The sequence below is a fragment of the Rhinolophus sinicus genome, chromosome 5 (genome assembly GCF_057876585.1).
Source record: "Rhinolophus sinicus isolate RSI-liver-muscle chromosome 5, RSI-T2T, whole genome shotgun sequence".
NCBI lineage: Eukaryota > Metazoa > Chordata > Mammalia > Chiroptera > Rhinolophidae > Rhinolophus > Rhinolophus sinicus.
The window spans coordinates 27195847-27214739 of record NC_142505.1 but is presented as its reverse complement, the minus strand read 5'-3'; the positions used below and the strand labels follow the sequence as shown (position 1 = coordinate 27214739).

The 18893-nt window shown below is 37.3% G+C and overlaps 1 protein-coding gene across 1 annotated transcript; it reads right to left on the bottom strand.

The window, feature by feature from the left end:
- Positions 1-106: 106 nt before the first annotated feature.
- PP2D1 (protein phosphatase 2C like domain containing 1) lies at positions 107-17125 on the bottom strand. The gene is made up of 3 exons (XM_088798881.1): positions 16956-17125; positions 11065-12125; positions 107-921 (listed from the first exon to the last, which is right to left on the bottom strand). Exons 1-3 carry the CDS (start codon positions 17123-17125, stop codon positions 107-109), a joined length of 2046 nt encoding a protein of 681 aa, XP_088655007.1.
- Positions 17126-18893: the final 1768 nt, after the last annotated feature.

Here is an 18893-nt window from a genome sequence, read left to right as displayed (position 1 = left end):
ACCCTCTTAGAAATGAATTGCGTGGTATGATGTACTATCCTAATATCTGGTTCGTTGAAGAATTATCTTTATATTTTTGTATTCTGGATAATCAGAACTTTATCTTTTATATCAGAAACTGATACTCACTTCCGTTGAGAAGTATTACCATAACTGTAATGTTGTCTCTGGAGCCAGCCATTAAAGCAGCATTTACAAGTTCATGGCTGATATATTCAGCTGCACCTTCATAGAAACTCTTAGTGCATATCTTTTCTTTTTCACTTGACTCTTTCGGCACACCATCTACATTGGTTGGTCTGTCAGCTTCTTTCTCACTGTTAGGATCACGATTAGTCATTTCTGGTAGAAATGTTTGTGCATTTTTGGAATCACAAGTGAAATATTTAGAATATTTTGAATCAGACAAATTGTCTTTTGAATTTGCACTTGACACACATTCTGTAGATGCAGATTTATACTGAAACAGGACATGGATATTACTTTCTGATTTAGTAATGCTTGTTTCACTGATTGGGAAAAAGAGAGGCCTTTTGGGTGATGAAGATTTGTTTAGAATGATAAAACAGTATATTTCTTTATACACTTGAAACATTGTCATTGCAAGTGAAGTGACTTCATTTTTATCCAGAACTTCCCAGAGTCCATTAGTAGCTAAGATAAGGAATTGACATAAGTCATCTATAGGAACAGAAATAGTTTCAGGTGCTGGAATAAGGAATTTTTTCAGTTTGGGATTTCCATGAAATCCAAGTCCTCTTGTGGTTTTTATTTGCCGTTCTAGGAGGCCGAATGGTTCATTTGAACTAATTATTGCTCCATTCTGAAGTACTCTTCTTTTTTCATTTATGTTTTGCGTAGTGTGTTCTTTGGTTAGGCAAAAGCTTTTTCCATTTCTGCATAGCACTGCTTGCACATTACCTAAAAGATTATTAGAAAAAAAATGATCCCAGAGATTTAATAACCAATTGTATCAAAATATGCTGTTAACTTTATTCTGTGTTTCAATGCATAACAGATTATTTAAAAATATTTTTAAATATTTATAATTATTGGTATCATTGGATGATTTACAATGATTCAGATTTCAAACTGGGAGTCCAGTTTATCCCTTTTTTTAAAGCAATTTAATGTTTAAAATGCTACATTTAGTATTAAAATAACTAAAATCACAGATAATGAAAAATAATCAAATTTTTTATGAACTAGCTTCCAAATAATTTATTTTGTAAAGCCAAGAGTTGAATTTTTTTTAGTAACCAACATATTCCATAGAACAGATATATTTAGATGTTTAAATACATACCTTTTCATTTAAAAACACAAATTGATTTTTTTAAGTGGATTTTAATAATTTTGTAACTGGTAAAAGTTAAAACAAGAACATAGAGGTATATGTGATGAAAAAAATTAGAATGCCACTTATGTCAGTATTATTAGATCCCTGATATGTGTGGCTAAAAGGAAATTCAGTCATTTAGCCCTGTGAAGAAAAATATGTATATTAATGTATTAAATTTATAATGGCCAACATGAGAGTAAACCCTTTGATTGAAAATTGAAATCTTGAAAGTGGGTTTGTTCATGGTTCACAACCTGTTATATCTGCTTCATTGAAATCTTAAGAAAATCTAAACATAATGCTCTGAATAAATTGGAAGGGTGGTTGTATTACCAATACTTTTTTTGGTTTATAAAAAGATTCATTTGTTAGGAAAATTGCTTTTCCCCAGTTTTTTTAGGAACATAGTTGTATAGTCAAGCATAGGCAGTAGTGTTTCTTGATACGGAATCATAAGAGTATCTAAATTATTCTGAGATGAGGTTAGTGTCTGAATATTATATTTTTGAGAATGAAAATTCCCAGAATAATGAAAATATACATTATAATATTCTGGTTTCAAACATGGTGTTGTACCTAGAATCAGAATTTTGTTGCTGTGACGGGGTTCAATTCTAATCCCGTAATTTTTTAGGTAAAGGAATTTAGGGTTCAGGAAGTTGAAGTCTGCACAACTCGTATGATTGGACTGAAAGAGCAAAAGTGAGTGAAGTATTAGTGTCCAGTATAGATTGAACCTATTGGTTCATCGCATAATGGGAACTGTTCAAATATCCGAGCCATTGGATGGGACCAAAAGATGATGTATGTGGAAAATGGTTTGGAAACCTAAGAACCGTGTAAATTACAGTCCTAAAAACTACAGATCTCTTATTTCTTTGTAGTTTGGTTATTGATATTTTGTATTTATGCTGGTCATTCTACTACGCTCTGCAGAGGGTAAAGCAGTAATTCTTGACTTTTGCTAGTTGTAATTTACTGTATCAGCAAAGCAGCATGGAATGGTATTGAACATGCCAACTGGGTAAACTGATTTTTATAAGGAGGACACATGATAAATTTAAACTTCCTCATGTGTGTACATACACATAAATAGGGCAACCATAGCTCTGAAAACGGGGGACGAAATGTGGCTCAGGATAGTCAAATCCACTGACTTCCTCAATGTTGACTTGCATATGTTAAGCCGAAGCCCTTCAGCAAAACGAAGCAGCCATTGTTTCTCTACTCTGATTTGAAAAGAATTTAATACAATTATTTAGTTAACAATACAAGGGTGGTAAACTGGTATTTTGATTTTTGTTGCCTCTTTAGAGAGCTTGGTAAACATAGCCTTATGCGCTGTTTGCCTTTTTAGTTTTTTAATTGCTGTGCTGGAGAGTAGGAAATGCCATTTTGGTTGATTTTGCTCTTGTAATACTATTTTCTAGAAGAAGGGACATTAAAACCTGGTTGCAGTTTTTGCCCTACCATTGACATGCTGTCTGACTCTAGGTGAGTTACTTAATTTCTTTTGACAATTATTCATCCTAATAAAGAGGGAGATAGTGCCTTCTGAATAACTTATCCTTACCTGTGTAACTAATGCATGAAGGAAAGAGAAACTGAAAGAGGGGAGGTAGCTGGTATTTCTCAACTATTCGATCATAGCCCAGAGTAGACGGATAGGTAAGATTCGGGCTTCGGAAGAATATTAATGGAACAGATAAGAAAAATTGGATGTGCAGAGTAATTAGTTTTATTTCCTGGACCTAAGGTTGCATATGCTGTCAGGTGCAAATAGGGTTGTTGAAAGTAGTTGACTGTTAAGCTGAAAGAATAATGAAAAACCAGCCCAAGGAAGATGGAAAATTGAAGGAAGATTTTAGGGACATTAATCACACAGGAATTAAAAACTGCTTTGAGATGTTACTTAGGCTTTTTTAGGATGACATGTATAGTCAGGCAAAGTGTTCCATAAGCAGAGGGCACTGATATAACTGCCTCCTGCACTTGCTGGATTATTTCCAACTTGTGAAAAGGAAGATATACCTGTAAACTTCAGAGTGACCTTAGAATTCCCTACTGCAAATTCTAGATCTGAATGGGCAAAGTCAAGATTTTTTTCAGATAAAGCCAGCAAGGCTGCTTACTGTTGAAGATAACAGGAAAATTTTAAGAAAGAGCTAGAGGAAAGGGGAAGAAGAGTTTTACATGATGGTAAGAAAAGGAAACATACCTGAGATGCATGAGTGCCATACGATAAAAAGATGGTATATTTAGAAGAAGCAGCACGGGGCAGTGGAGAGACTTGACACACTTGACCTTCCATACCAATTTGTGTTTTTGTCAAAATTCTGAGGATTTAAGAAGATAAGTAGATACTTGATAAAGATTAGTTTTCTTTGTGTTCCATGGAGGGGGGAGCAGGTGAAAAGAGGCTATCTATCCAAAAGAGGTTGAAAGGAAGCTATGTTTCATTTCAGACCGGTATGTAAAAAATTGTAAGAAAATCCTTATGAAGTAGGATTATAGGCTTAAGGAAGTAGGGAGCAGTAAATTGAAACTTGGGAAATGAAGACATAGTTGTTGGGTAAAGAAAAAGGAGCAATTGAAAAGGAGTATATAAACTAAGGAAATTTAAACATGCAAGAAGTATGCCTAAAATGGAAGCGTAATAGAAATGCATGTATAATAAATGAAGTTAGGTAAACAACCTATATCTAGTTTATCTACAAGAGTCTCATTTTGGCAAAAAAAGCGGAATTTTGTATGCATGGATGTCAGGTTTATGACTTCCTACTGAAGGCATGAGATCTGTACTGCTGTGGAGCCAGTTTTCAATGGGCGTTCAAAAGATGGGTTTGTTCATTTTGTAAGATGTATGTGCATGAAACACATTCCCCATTGTACGAAGTGTGATCACAAAACACAGTGAATGTTTACATTTTTAAAAATGTATTACAGAAAAGACATTGCCATTAATCCCCTTCACAATGCTCCCCCTTGTTTCAAACACAATCCCATCTTGACACTTTCTGAAGCAGTTCTGGAAGTCCTCTTTCGTGAGTGTCTTTAGTTGCGTTGTCGTGGCTGCCTCAATGTCCTGAATCAATTCAAAACGTTTTCCTTTCATGGTCATTTTCACTGGGGAAGAGCCAGAAGTCGCATGGTGCCAGGTCCCGTGAATAGGTGGATGAGGATACACCGTAATGTTTTTATTTGACAGAAGTTGCAGTACCAGAAGCAATGTGTGATGTGGAGCATTGTCGTCATGGAGGATGAAATAAAGACACTCACAAAAGAGGACTTCCAGAACTGCTTCAGAAAATGGCAAGAAGGATGGGATGAGTGTGTTCGAAGAGAGGGAGTATTTTGAGGGATATTAATGGCAATGTGTCTCTTCCTGTAACAATTTTTTTTTAAAACATGTACCGTATTTTTTGATCACACCTCGTACATCTGAAGCCTAACAATGCTTTACACATCAGTCTTGACTTTTTGTCAAATATTGAATGTGTTCTCAGAATCAGGTGTGTATATGAGTCCACCACCAACATCCCCCCAAAAAGGGGGCGGGGGAGGTAAGATATGTAAAAGGTCAGTGTTATTTAAGAATGTAGTTTCTTTCCTGCATAAAATAAGGCGATTCTAGAGCTGAATTAGGTTTTAAGGGAAAGGAATGTTTCTGGAAATAATGTTGAAAAGCAACTTACTAAACCACTATGAGTGAGCAGAAACATTTACATCTATAAAAACAAATCTTGACAGGAAAAATCACAAAAATGAAATGAGATCTGCAAATACAGCATCAGTCGTGAGTGAAGGTGAAGGCTCCATAAGAATGAAGATACACCCTAATAACAGAGGACAGCTGGTGGTGTTCATTTGAAGTAATGGGACTTGGAGTCTGAAGGACATGAGTCCTGGCTCATCACTCGTTAGATAGTGATATAATCTTCTATGTTACTTTTTGGTGATCCTCAGTCTTCTCATTTACTAAAACGTGATTATCCCTACCTTGACGTTTGTGAGAAGGAGATAAAGGAGTCACTTGGTAACTTGGAGAAGAAGAGAAGGAAGGGGGTTTGAGGTGGACAACAATTTAGGAACTGAATAACAGAAAAGCAGTGGGTGAAGCTGTGCTTGGTCTTTGGATCTTCGTCTTTGGAGTGAGCTCATGGGACAGAAAACTGGGACACTAGGAAACAAAAGTTCCTGGGGCCTGTTACAAGGAATTATTAAGAACAAATACACAATCTGGATAGAAAGATACTGGAATAGCAGATACACTAAAACACTCAAATATTACAAAGGAGCCTTAATGTGGCAGTCTGGGTCTTGGATTGACTACCACTGCGAACCAGAAAATACCCTGAAGTTATATACATACATAATTTTTAAGTCACACACTTTAAAGTCTTGTGCATTGATGAGCTATAAGAAAGGAAAGAATTCTCAGGTCGTAAAAGTAATGGCTGACTCCCAGAGTTTGCCAAGAGCAAAAGCAAGCTTTTACCTGAAAGTATTTATTGAGCTGAATAAATGAGCTTTTAATTTTCACAGGGTTTATGGAAGGAGACAAAACCTGGGGCTTATCCAAGGTGGGGAAGACTAATGAGTCTCCCCAACAGAGCTAGACTCCCTAAGGACCGGGCCCTCAGTGAAAACAATGAACCAAAAATAAACATGCCCCTCACCACCACCCAGACTGCCAGAAAAAAGACTATTTCAAACTGATACTGAGGAATGGAGAAAACAAAGGAAATTACAAACAATTTGGAACCACCCACCTTCATGTAAAGGCTACCTTATTACGCTTTGCTTTATTTTGCTTCACAGATGTTGCCTTTTTTATAAATTGAAGGTAAGACCCTCTACCAGCAAAAAGATTATGCTTCACTTTATTGTGATACTTGCTTTATTGTGGTTTGGAATCAAACCCATAATATTTCTAAAGTAGAGCTATATTTGTAGTCTGGAAAACCTCAAATGGATCCTTTAATTCTGATTGATGGTTTTAATAAGCAAACATCAGGCAGCAGTAAATACATACATACTCTGGATGACACAGGCCTCAATTTCCCGAAATACTAAGTTCCAGGAAATTTCTGGAACTTACGGGTAAATTAAGTGACTGAATTTATCCTTTCCTCTGTGTTGAGGTAGCAGATCTGAGCTTCTGGGGAGACCAAGGCAATTAGAGTTCTAGGCTAGAATACCAGAGAAGAGAACTACAGAGAGAATCCCAGCGATCTGCAGAGAAGCCTCCTCAAGTGTTCAGCAGAGTACTGATGAATGTGCATGTGAGGAAACCCCAACACGGGAAAGAACTGTTTGAAAAGGATTAGAGAGAACACTGCCCAGGGCTCACTTAGGGCCGGGAACAATGTGCCCACCAGTCACACTGGAAAAACATAGTTCATGGGTCCTTGGGTAGTGTACTTAGGCAGTGCCTCAGTAGTGGAAAAGAATCAGCCCAAATTCGGCATTGCTCTGGACCTGCCTGATAAATCATAAAAGCTATATCTAAAAGGATCGAACTAGTTCTAAGTAACTTCATCCCAAAACAAAGCTCAAGAAGATACACTTCCCCCCGCAAAAAAAAGTCCACATGCTAACTCCTATCGCCTGTGCATATGATCTTATTTTGAAAAAGGGTCTTTGCACGTGTAACTAAGAGTCTTGAGATGAAATCATCCTGGATTATCCAAGTTGGTCCTGAATCCACAGAGTAGTATCCTTGTAAGAGTCAGAGAAGAGACATGGAAAAGAGTAGAAAGCCATGTGGTGATGGAGGTTGAGATGAGAGTTTGCAGCTGCAGGCCAAGGAGTGCCTGGAGCCACTAGAAGCTGCAAGAGGCAAGTGTTTTCTCTTAGATGTTTCAGAGGAAGCATGGCCTTGCCAACACCTTGATTTCAGGCTGCTGGCCTCCAGAACTGGGAGAGAATGGATTTTTGATATTAAGCTGCCAAGTTTGTGATAATTTGTGATGGCAGCCATAGGAAACTAGAATACCAGGCATACAAACAGGCCGGAAAATACTACCCACAATAATATGAAATGGCAATCAATGGAAACTGACACTGACGTTGGAATTATGCAAGAACAGTAAAAGCTATAACTGCATTCCTTCTGTTTAAAAAGTTAGGTACAGGGTGGCCGGTTAGCTCAGTTAGAGCGTGGTGCTGGTATCACCAAGGTTGCCAGTTCGATCCCTGCATGGGCCACTGTGAGCTGTGCCCTCCTTAAAAAAACATAAATGAAATAATTTAATTAAAAGTTAGGTACAGACATGGAAGATAATTTAAATCAAACTTCTGATAACAAGAAATGTTAGAAGGGAAAAATACAATGAATGTGATTAATGGAGGATTAGACATCGCAGAAGAAAAGATTAGTGATTTTGAAGACATGAATAGAAACTCTAAAACAGCATAGAAAAAATTTTTTAAAAATAAAAAGAGCATTGTGGAGTTTGGGAACCATTTCATTTGGCCTACAGTACATAATTGAAATGCCTTAAGGAGAGGAGGACGCTGAAGGGGGAAAAATTGAGATATATCGCAATCAGTTTTGCTTAAAACCAATGAAAAAAACCTTTGAACTAGGCTGGGGGGTGGGGAGGTAGGGGGAGACTGTATTATAGACATGGAAACAGATAATAGACGACAGATTTCTCATCATAAACAATCCAAGTCAGAAGACAGTGGAGCAATATTTTTAACACATTGAAAATTGTAAACCTAGAATTCTATTCCAAATGAACATACCTTTCAAAAACAAAAGTGTAAATAGAGTCTAAGAATTCATCACCAGAAGACATATGTTACAAATCAAGAAGTAAAATAATACCAAATATAGATCTACAAAAAAGGAATAAGGAGCACCAGGAATGATAACTGCATGGGTAAATATATAAATTTTTCTTACTGAACACTACTTAAAATAATTGAATGCTTAAGCAAACAAAAATTATACATTATATATTATATGTTATATATTTTATCTTGTTCAGTGACAATACTCTTCAGATTGGTCTCAGAGTCTACACAATCTCTACCAAAATACCAGCTAGATTTTTTTGAGAAATTGACAAGTTGATCTTTAAATGGAAAAGCAAGAGATCCGGAATAAGCAAAACAGTCTTGAAAAAGAAAACAAAGAGACTCACACTTTACAATTTAAAACCGACTACAAAGCTCTAACGACAGTATGGTATTGGCATAAGGATAGGCATATAGATCAATGGAACAGAATTAAGACTTCAGCTATAAACCTTTACACTGGTTAATTGATTTTCAACAAGATTGATAGTACCATTCAATGGGAGAAGAATAATCATTTCAGCAGTTAGTGCTAGGACAAATATATCCATGTACACACAAAAAAATGAAGTTGGACCCCTACTCCATGACATATATGAAATGAATTCAAACTGAATCATAGAGCTGTGTGTAAGGGATAAAACTATAAATGTCTTAGAAGAAAACACTGGTCTAAATATTTGTGACCTTGGGTTAGAAAATGGTCTCTTAGATTTGACACCAAAAGTACAAGCAGCAACCACAACAAAATTGACAAATTGGATTTCATCAAAATTAAAATCTTTTTACTTCAAAGAACATCAAATCATGAAAGAGTAAAAACAACCCATGGAACTGAAGAAAATATTATCTAATCATATATCTGATAAAGGACTTGTATTCAGAATATAAAAAGAACCTTTACAACTCAACAATAGACAACCCAATTACAAAATGGACAAAAGATTTTGGTGGACATGTCTCAAAGGGAGATACTCAAGTGACTAATAAGCCCATGAAGGGATATTTGACACCAAATCGAAATTGCACTGAGATACCACTTTATACCCACTAAGATGGCTAGAATCAAAAAGATAGTCTTGGGAGAATTTGGAAAAATTAGAACCATCATACGTTACTGGTAGGATAGTGAAATGATGCAGTCACTTTGGAAAATAGTGCGGCAAATCATCAAATGGTTAAACATAGAGTTACCTTATGACCCGGCAAATCCACTCCTGGGTGTATACCCAAGAGAAGTGAAAATAATATTGACACAAAAACTTGTACAAAATGTTTATGAACAGTAGTATTCATAATAGCCAAAAAAGGGACATAACTCAGTGTCTGTCAAATAATAAATAAGCAAAATGTGATATTTCTGTAGTATGGAATATTATTCAGCAATGAAAAAGAAGTGCTGATGCACGATACAATGTGGATTGACCTTCCAAGTATTATGCTAAGTGAAAGAAGCCAGTCACAAAAGAACCCATATTATGTGATTCCATGTATCTGAACTGGCCACAGGAGGAAATGTATAGGTACAGAATGTAGATTAGTGGTTGCTCAGACCTGGAGCAATGAGAGGATGAGGAGCTGATTGCTAAAGAGTACTGGGTTTCTTTTTGAGATGACAAAAATGTTCTAAAATTGACTGGTGATTGTTGCACTTATCTGTGAATATACTAAAAACCATTGAACTGTACACTTGACATGGGTGAATTGTGTGCTTTGTGAGTTATATCTCAATAAAGCTATTAAAAATAAAAGCACTGGGGAAAATGATTACAGGGATCAAATTAGAATCCGTTATGTTTATAAGGAACGTGTGTTTAATTAGAAATGTAAAAGTTATGGTTTATTTGATGTTAGGGAAAAAGTGTAATTATGTATTCTGTATAAATAAATACATTTGTTAGTGTTTTAATCCTATGAGGAATCACTGAAGTAAATTAAGAACATCAAGAAAAATTAAGAACCACAACAAAATGCAATATAAGTGAGAAGTGCTAAGAACAAGAAAATCAAGAATGTCAGTTTGGAAGTCTCTTTTTCCACATGCACAAAATCAGCATTTTTTCAATGGCTTCATCATTGCCCTCATGTTTCATTATAAAGTGAGATTTGTTTTGTGTTTTTGATTCCAGAGTTGTGATGACACAAATTTAAAACAAAAAAAATGAATTCCCTTGCTATAACTATAGGTCTTTTTTTTTTTTTTTTTAAATATAGAATATACTCTTGATAAATTTGTGTGAACATTTATTTTTCGATAGCCCATTTTAATTGTTTTCTTTTAGGACCACTTTTGTAGTGTAAATCATGACCTCACTTTCACAAGTTGGATTTTTTCCTCCGATATTTTTGTTGCTATTAAGATTAAGGATGCCTAAATAAAACGGTTTAACACAAATACGTAAGCCTGGAAATTAGCCAACAAATGTTTGACCTGGAGAGAAGAACCAACCAAACAGCAGTGAACCTGGAAATAGTGAATCATAGAAAACTAGACATCTAATGATCTTATCTACTCATTGACAATCTCATAATTTCTTCTTTAATTTTGCAAGAACCCGGATATCTAATGATATTTTCTAATAGTGGACCCAAGTCCAAGAATATGGGTTAATTCCCAGATTAGTCTGAATGGTGAAAACTGTCCAGTCAACTAGACCTACAATGAAGTGCTTTGGAAACTCAGGGTAGAGTCTGAGAAATGACCAAGACTTCGAGGAAATTGGCATTACACTTTTTTCTTGGTATTGCTTAACCTGGAGTTCTTATTTGGGGCTCCAAACCAGAGCTAGATCAGAAACAGTCTGACTTCCATGGACCTTGACATTGTAATGATCTTTGTGATTATCTGGTTCTTATTCTTAGCCATCTCTGCAACTAAGCCCCACTCCCTGAGGTGCACTGTTCAGTGTACATACCAGTATTTGCAACATGTAAGACTCCAGAAATGAATTGTGGCATCTTCTGCGAAGGGAGCCTCTCCGCCCAGCCACCAAGCTCAATGAGTCTTCTCCCTTTGGCAAAGGGACTTTTAATCTTGCCTTCCAATATACAAGTAACCGCAGAACAGCCACTCCATCGAACCCTGGATACTTCATTCCTTCCAAGACGTAGAAGCCTATCCATTCTCCAAAATGCTTTTGCAAAGGCGTTGTGTATGTTCTCGTGCTCACACTGCAAGTCTTTTGTTCTTTTCTTTCGAGAGAAGAGGTTTTCTACAGCTCTGTATTCTTCCCGAAACACTGTATGAAAGGAATTGATTAGTTTTTTCTCCTCAGGGGTCATGTGGTAGGAACAATCAAATCTGGAAAGCTGATGGAGAAGTAAAACAGGTAGTTCCACTGATGTCAAGTTTGCCGCTGAAGCACCGTGATGCCCATCAAACAAACCAAAGAAACACACGTTGGGTTTATTGCCAAAATTGTTCACTACAGTGAATTTATCATTCATGGCCACTCTCCATGTAGAATTCCTGTCTTCACAAATGGCTACTCCTTTAATTAATAGATGGCAGATTGTTTGAGAATATACGGAACTGCTGTTAATGTTATCAGTAATCTTATAGTATGCTGGTATTTGTTTCTTCCAAAGTAGCTCAAAAGCATTATTAAGGCTTCGTAGGACTTTTTCAGTGAATGTGAAAGATGACAATAGTTTAGTAATCATAAACTGTCTCTGAGCAGCAATCATGGAAGGCCTTGGTTTTTTTTCACCCATCCATTGAAAACCCAGTGTGGCCAGAGCTACGTGTTGCTTTTTATGGAGGAAAATGCCAGGCAGGTCAATTTCATGCTGGCATATGGAACAAGGAAATGTGATCACTTGACCACAGCTCTGCTGGTGATAGTCTTCATGACCTCTTAGTGGTCTCTCCTCCTCCTTCCTTCTAAAATGCTTTCTTTTACGTGGAAGAGGAATTTCCCCATCTGACCCAATTGTTGGTCTTTTCTCATTCCATTCCTTTGATTTCCAAAATGCTCTGCAAACAGGATGAAAGATATTTACATGCCAGGAATGATGCATGAAAAATCTCTTCAAGCGGGCCCTTAATTTTGCAATTTGCTTTGGATCCTCAGGATTTTATGTAGGCCTAAGATTTGAATATTCTGATACATCGTTCTGTGATCCCCCCCCAAAAAAAAACACACATATGGTAAGTACTGAATAAATTGGTGATTGACCTGTGTATGCCTGGATTAAGTTACGCAAAATCACAAAATCAGTTCAATGTCTAAAGAACAAATATTCAGAGAAATCAGTACAGTATTTTATTTCAGGCATGTGGAGGTACCTACTTGAGGCCTAGAAATTTGATTTCAAATAGCGTAATTATTATTACTATTTTTTAAGATTTTATTGGGGAAGGGGAACAGGACTTTATTGGGGAACAGTGTGTACTCCCAGGCCTTTTTTTTTTCCCAAGTCAAGTTGTTGTCCTTTCAATCTTAGTTGTGGAGGGTGCCGTTCAGCTTCAAGTTGTTGTCCTTTCAGTCTTAGTTGTGGAGGGCGCAGCTCAGCTCCAGGTCCAGTTGCCGTTTTCTAGTTGCAGGGGGCGCAGCCCACCATCCCTTGTGGGACTCGAGGAGTTGAACCGGCAACCTTGTGGTTGAGAGCCCACTGGCCCATGTGGGAATCGAACCGGCAGCCTTCAGAGTTAGGAGCATGGAGCTCTAACCGCGTGAGCCACCGGGCCAGCCCAGCATAATTATTTTTTGTACTCCATGTTGTCTTGTTTGAAATACTGTTGTCCTAAATAAAGGGCTTGCAATAAAATGATTGGGAGATGCCAAAACCAAGCAGAATTAATGAAAAGAATTGATAGTAAGAACAATATTTTAGGACTACAATGGGCAAGAGGTATGGGCTGAGGAAAGGGAAGAAAAGATGGGGAGCTAGGTAATAAATTTCTGGAACACTGGCACTCTTTCTTATATTCTTTCCTCCCAGAAGCATGTAGAACAGTACTCAGCCCATGGGGACATTTTTATTCATTTTACGCACAATTCCTAGGTCATGGGATCTTTGCTTTGATTATAAAATATTTTTAAACCTGAACAATGAAAGTTAGTAGCTGTACATGCTAATGAAATGTGACGTTTTTAAAATGAGTTAACTTCAACTTAACTCATACATAAATTGTATTTGATATAGGTACATTTAATGTATTAGATGTAATGCGGGATGGGGCCTGGAGCCCATCAGGACTTAAAACATCCCAGGCAGAATAACAGGTATTCAGTAGATATGTTGATGGTTGTTGAGATAAGAAATAAGTCCATTTAATAATAATGACAAAACAATAATATATGTTTTAGCATAAAATCCATGCATCATCAATTTTTAAGTTCAATGCAGAAGGATACAAAGTAGAAATGAATAGTCTCGTCTCTCCACCCCACTCCCAACTCCCAGTCCAATAGTAATTAAGAGCTTGTTTTCTATCTTTCTAAATATATATATATGTGTATATATAATAGCTATTAATATATTAATATAACATGTTACAATATATTAATATATAACAAAATAATATTACTAATATATATTGATATATAATAATATAATAATGTAGATTATATTAATATATTAATTACATAAATATGGATATATGTAATATAATATGTATACAGTCTTTCTGAAATATAAGTGGGGTCATCTTTTGCATACCATCCTAGAATGTGCCATTTTCACTCAATACTATACCAAAGCCTAGTATTGAAAGTCCAAGTGTTGAAAGTTTGACAGACAATATACAGTGAACACCGTAGACTTTGGATGTTTTTTTAAAAACCATCTTCACTTACTAACAATATGGTCTTAGTCAAGATAACTCAGTTTCTCTGAGCATTTGCTTTCCTATCTGTAAAGCAAACAGGGTTGTTCTTAGCATCAAATGAAACACATGGTGAAACAATTGGCAATAGGGGACACTTAAAGAATGCCTGCTCCCACTACCCTAAGTGCCAAGGCAAGGACACTATGAACTGTACCAAATGAAAACATGTACATAAAGACATGAAATGGTAATGCTTAGGGAGAAATATGTTCTATCTAAAACAAATTTAAGAAAATATCAGTAAATCAATGGGAGAGGATTTGTTTTTTAAACAGCAGGACCTGAATCTGAGTGTTTCAGAATTGTGTAATACACATCTATGAATATGTTGTAGTAAATTGCATGTATCATTGCTTGGTTACAGTGATGTTACACAGTTTAACCAATAATAATAAACTGGACAAATAAAACAGCACAATTTTGAGAAGTGTATTTAAATTTAAAATGAATGCGTAAATAATGTAATGGCTATAGAAAATAGGCAAACGTCTTTAAGATTCTTGGCAGTAGAATTTTCACCCTATAAACTATGTGAAAATCTTATTTCTGGGAAGGAAAGACTTCTATGATGAATGAGAAATAAAATGTTGCACTTTGTGGTTGGCAGAAGGGCTTTTGCCACCTTCATATATGGTTTACACATGGCAATATAATTAAAAATTAAAGAAACGAGCAAAGCTCTGACAAGTTAGAAGTGTTTTGCTGCTTTCTTTCTTTGTAAAATGTTTAATTCCCTGAAGTGCACGACTGTATTGGCCTCAGCTACTAATCCCTGCAGAAGAATTTTATTTACAAATTTCCATTTTATAAATGCTTCTAGAACTTTTAGCCTATTAGTGAGGCTTCTTGGCTTTGCCTCATCAACAAACTTTTATTTCTTCTTTTAATGGAAAAATTTAAAATTACACAAAAATAGAGAGACGAGTCTAATGAGCCCCCATATACCTACCCATCACCAGCTTCAACCATTACCAACATCTTTTCACTCTTATTTCATCTGTGTCCTCAGTCACGTTATTTTATTCTGTTTCTTTTTTAGTGGAGAATTTTAAAGCAAATCCTAAAATTATATCAATTTCACTCATAAATACTTCAGTTTCTTCAACAAAGTTGATCAGCATCCATTCACTTCAGCAGTACCTACAACAGGCCAGTTACTGTGCTTGGTGCTGAAGACACCAGGCGGGTAAGACCTCCACACGAGGCGAGGAATTTGTAGTGCCATCCATATGTTCATAAAAAGGATTAAACAGGTCAGATGGAGCCCAGGAGAGTCCCATTACAGTGCCCAACCAGGGACCTAACCCTTTATCTAGCTAGGAATGGCATCATGAAACCTGAGAAGCTGACCTAGAAAAACACGATTGAGCGATATCAGCAAGGGGTCCAAGGTAAGTCCAAGGGAATAACCAGTTAGCTGGCAGAAGGAGAAATAGGTCACAGCAAAGGAAATGGACTGGTAAGTAGAGAAGTTGGGGAAGAAAATGGGTACTGGCACGGCTTTGAAGTTCTTCCGACCAAAATACATATCAAATATTTTTCATTGCTATTATTTCATAACATGCAAGTAAAGGATACAGTTTTTCTGAGGATGGATGAACTGTTGGAACAATATGTAAGGCACTCTAGTACTATGTTTTGACATTGATTCAATCCCTTATATCAGAACTTTGTTTTTCAGCACATGGGGGATAACCAAATTACAGCTCTTTCACATGGAGCCATGCTTAGAATGTAATACATCACTCATATGTTCGTTCATTCATTCATTCATTCAACAAATACTTGAGTCTCTGCAATATGCCAGGTACTGTTTTATTTGCTGGGGACACAACAGTGAACAAAACAGGAATGGACTGCAGTGAAGCTCATCTTCTGATACAAAAGACAAGACAAAATAAAGGAAATGTAAACATATAATATCAGAGGTAAGTACTATTATGAAAAATATAGTAGTCTCAGAATATAGAGAAGAATGGAAGCCCTCTTTTATATAAGGTAGTCAAAGGAATATATCACTCTTCCATGTACATAGTCTAACGGAGCTGTTTCATTTGGTTACTAAGAAAGTAGAGGAAACAAATATTGCAGATACAATTGTTCACTGACTAAATTTGTTATCCAATAAAAATGAAAAGGGGCCGGCCCCGTGGCTCAGGTGGTTAGAGCTCCATGCTCCTAACTCCGAAGGCTGCCGGTTCGATTCCCACATGGGCCAGTGGGCTCTCAACCACAAGGTTGCCAATTCTTCGACTCCCGCAAGGGATGGTGGGCAGCGCCCCCTGCAACTAGCAATGGCAAATGGACCTGAAGCTGAGCTGCGCCCTCCACAACTAAGACTGAAAGGACAACAACTTGAAGTTGAACGGCACCCTCCACAGCTAAGATTGAAAGGACAACAACTTGACTTGGGGGAAAAAAAGGCCTGGGAGTAAACACTGTTCCCCAATAAAGTCCTGTTCCCCTTCCCCAATAAAATCTTTAAAAAAAGAAGAAGAAAATTTACCTGAAGGCGCTATTCGTTTTCATTCCTTTGAAACTGTTCTCTTCCATTGCTCTCTTTACCACCTTTCCCCAGACTCTGATTCTCCAACGTGGGGCGTGATGGTAATGGCAGTAGTGGGGAGGTGGTGGTGATGGTGGTGATGGCCTTGGTGGGGATTCCACTTACTTGATAGCACAGCTCTCTGTGTGGAATGTTTGCTACATCACCTGGAACCTCAGTCAGAACTCACTTTGTGATTCTGAAGGCCTGTTAAGTGGTAAGGTCACAAATTGTATTAAGTAACAAACTTGTCTTTGAAATTTTTGAAAGAAGGCTTATTCATTAAATATAAGCCTTATGCCTGCGTAATAGGGTAAAAACAAAATAAGGGGAGTGACTACCAAGTAAGTTTGTTTGTTTGTTTATTAAGTGTAGCACTTTCAAAATAGTGATTCCAGGAGGCTATCCTTAACATACAGACCACTTGCCTTCCAACTGTCTGTCTGTATATCTCAGGCCATTTCTCTAGGACACCCTCTCCTACCTGCCCTGTAGAATCTGCCCCTTCCATCTTGCTGTTCCAAGTCACTGCCTGAAAGTTATAGGCCTTTTTTGGACTGTCATTTTGTTTCTTGAGCCTGCCTTCACTCCTGGCCATTATCTTTAGTTCATAGGTTCTTCATCTACCGCTGCATTCCACTCTCTCACCCCAGGCTAGATTAGAACTAGAGTCCTGGAGCAGCTTGCTTGCACAGTGAAGACGTCTGGACAAGCCCAAATGCTTACTGGTCATCTCCATGGGGATGGATCACAACCAACTCAAAATCAACATGTCCAAAACGGAACTCACTACCTTTCCTCCAGAATCTTCTCCCACCATTAATTGGATTAGGCTGGAAACTGTATTTCCCAGAATCCCTTGCCTGTATGGTTCCACAAGAAAGGAATTTGAAAGTGCAACATCTGAATGTCATCATGGATCAATGAGATGACCCCCAGAGGCAGAGATGCCTAGGGGGTTCCAGCTTGTCTTTGATCCCTCCACGCTGCATTCAGCTCTTCCTCCAGGCTGCAGGCAGGCCCTGCTGACCAACAGCAGCCTCAGATCCATCAGCAGATGCCTGCCTTTGGATCCACCAAGGCAATGGCTTCCTTTAGACTTCCCTATCAGCCATCCCTTCGTGGGCCTATTCCGGTGGCTGGACATCCTTGGCTTTTCAGACTGACTGGTTGTTGATTTCTCTGGTTCATCAACTCCTCTCCCCAGATGTCCAATTGCCCACCCAGTTCCTCCTATGAACTATGTATGTAAGGTCTAATTTCAACAGTGAATTTTTTTATTCCATAATTGCTAGGGTTCGGCTATATTGACTGAACCCTTGCTGAAACAGGCACCCTCCCCCTCCCCCCCCCGCCCCGCTGTCCTCCCTTTCAGGATGTATACATTAATCATTAAGGTCCATCAGAGCTCTCTCTTCAATATCCCTCTAATCAGCATGCAGCATTCAGGCCAGATGGTATTTCTGGTAGTAGGAAAACCCCCTTACAGAAGTTAACCAGTGACTTAATGTCAACTTCTTTCCAGAGAGACAAAAGTAGAGAAAACATACTCCGTATGAAATTCTTCCCAAGGGAGAAGGTGGGTGTATCTTAACACGGGTTCTCAGGAGCTTGTCTTCCAAAGTGTATTCGTTGTTTACCTATTAATTATTTTATTTATATTATTTTATGGACTTAAAAACATGTTGCGATTTTGTTTATTTGATACCCAATTAACGCATTCTCCTTTTTTAAGATTCAAACAGTAAAGACGTATGCAGAAGAAAAGCAGACATCTCTCTTTCCCCAAGGGAACCACTGCCAAAAATTGGGTATGTATTGTTCTAGACTGTCTTCTATGGCTTTTCATATATACATGAAAACATAGACACAATCTATTTTTAGATTTAGGTTTAATTTGCATACAGTCAACTGCACAAATTCTAAATGTATACCTTGATGGATTTTTATATAAGAATATACTTGTAGACTTCATTAAGCCTCCTGTATTTTAAAAAATAACGTGGCAACATAATCATAATATTATTTTGTAAATGTTATCTGTCATTAGTTTGGGGTAGGGATTTTTCAGGTTAGTGCCTATCAACCTACCCCATTCTTTTTAACTGCTGTATTATATTCCATAGTGAATGTAGAGATGTAACATATAATAGATTATGTAACCATTTACGTATAATGATGGAAATTATTTTTGTTTTAATATTTAACATTACAGTGAACATGAACACGTGTACTGGCCTCTTTGTACACATGCTGGTGCTTGTTGGATGTCCAAACCACAGAAAGTCTGCACACCGAGTGGAAGGAGAAAGGCCTTAGGGGCAGGCAGGCTGGACTCAAATCCCACCTTGCTGCTGACTTGCTGG

What these genes read in the sequence shown, in the direction of transcription:
- PP2D1 (XM_088798881.1), bottom strand. Translation starts at nt 17,125, where the DNA reads ATGGCCAGGAGTGAAGGCAGGCTCAAGAAACAAAATGACAGTCCAAAA. An exon ending in TACAGACAGACAGTTGGAAG is followed by an intron (nt 12,126 to 16,955) that starts GCAAGTGGTCTG and finishes TCCTGTTTGCAG; the next exon opens with AGCATTTTGGAAATCAAAGG. An exon ending in CTTACATGTTGCAAATACTG is followed by an intron (nt 922 to 11,064) that starts GTATGTACACTG and finishes ATAATCTTTTAG; the next exon opens with GTAATGTGCAAGCAGTGCTA.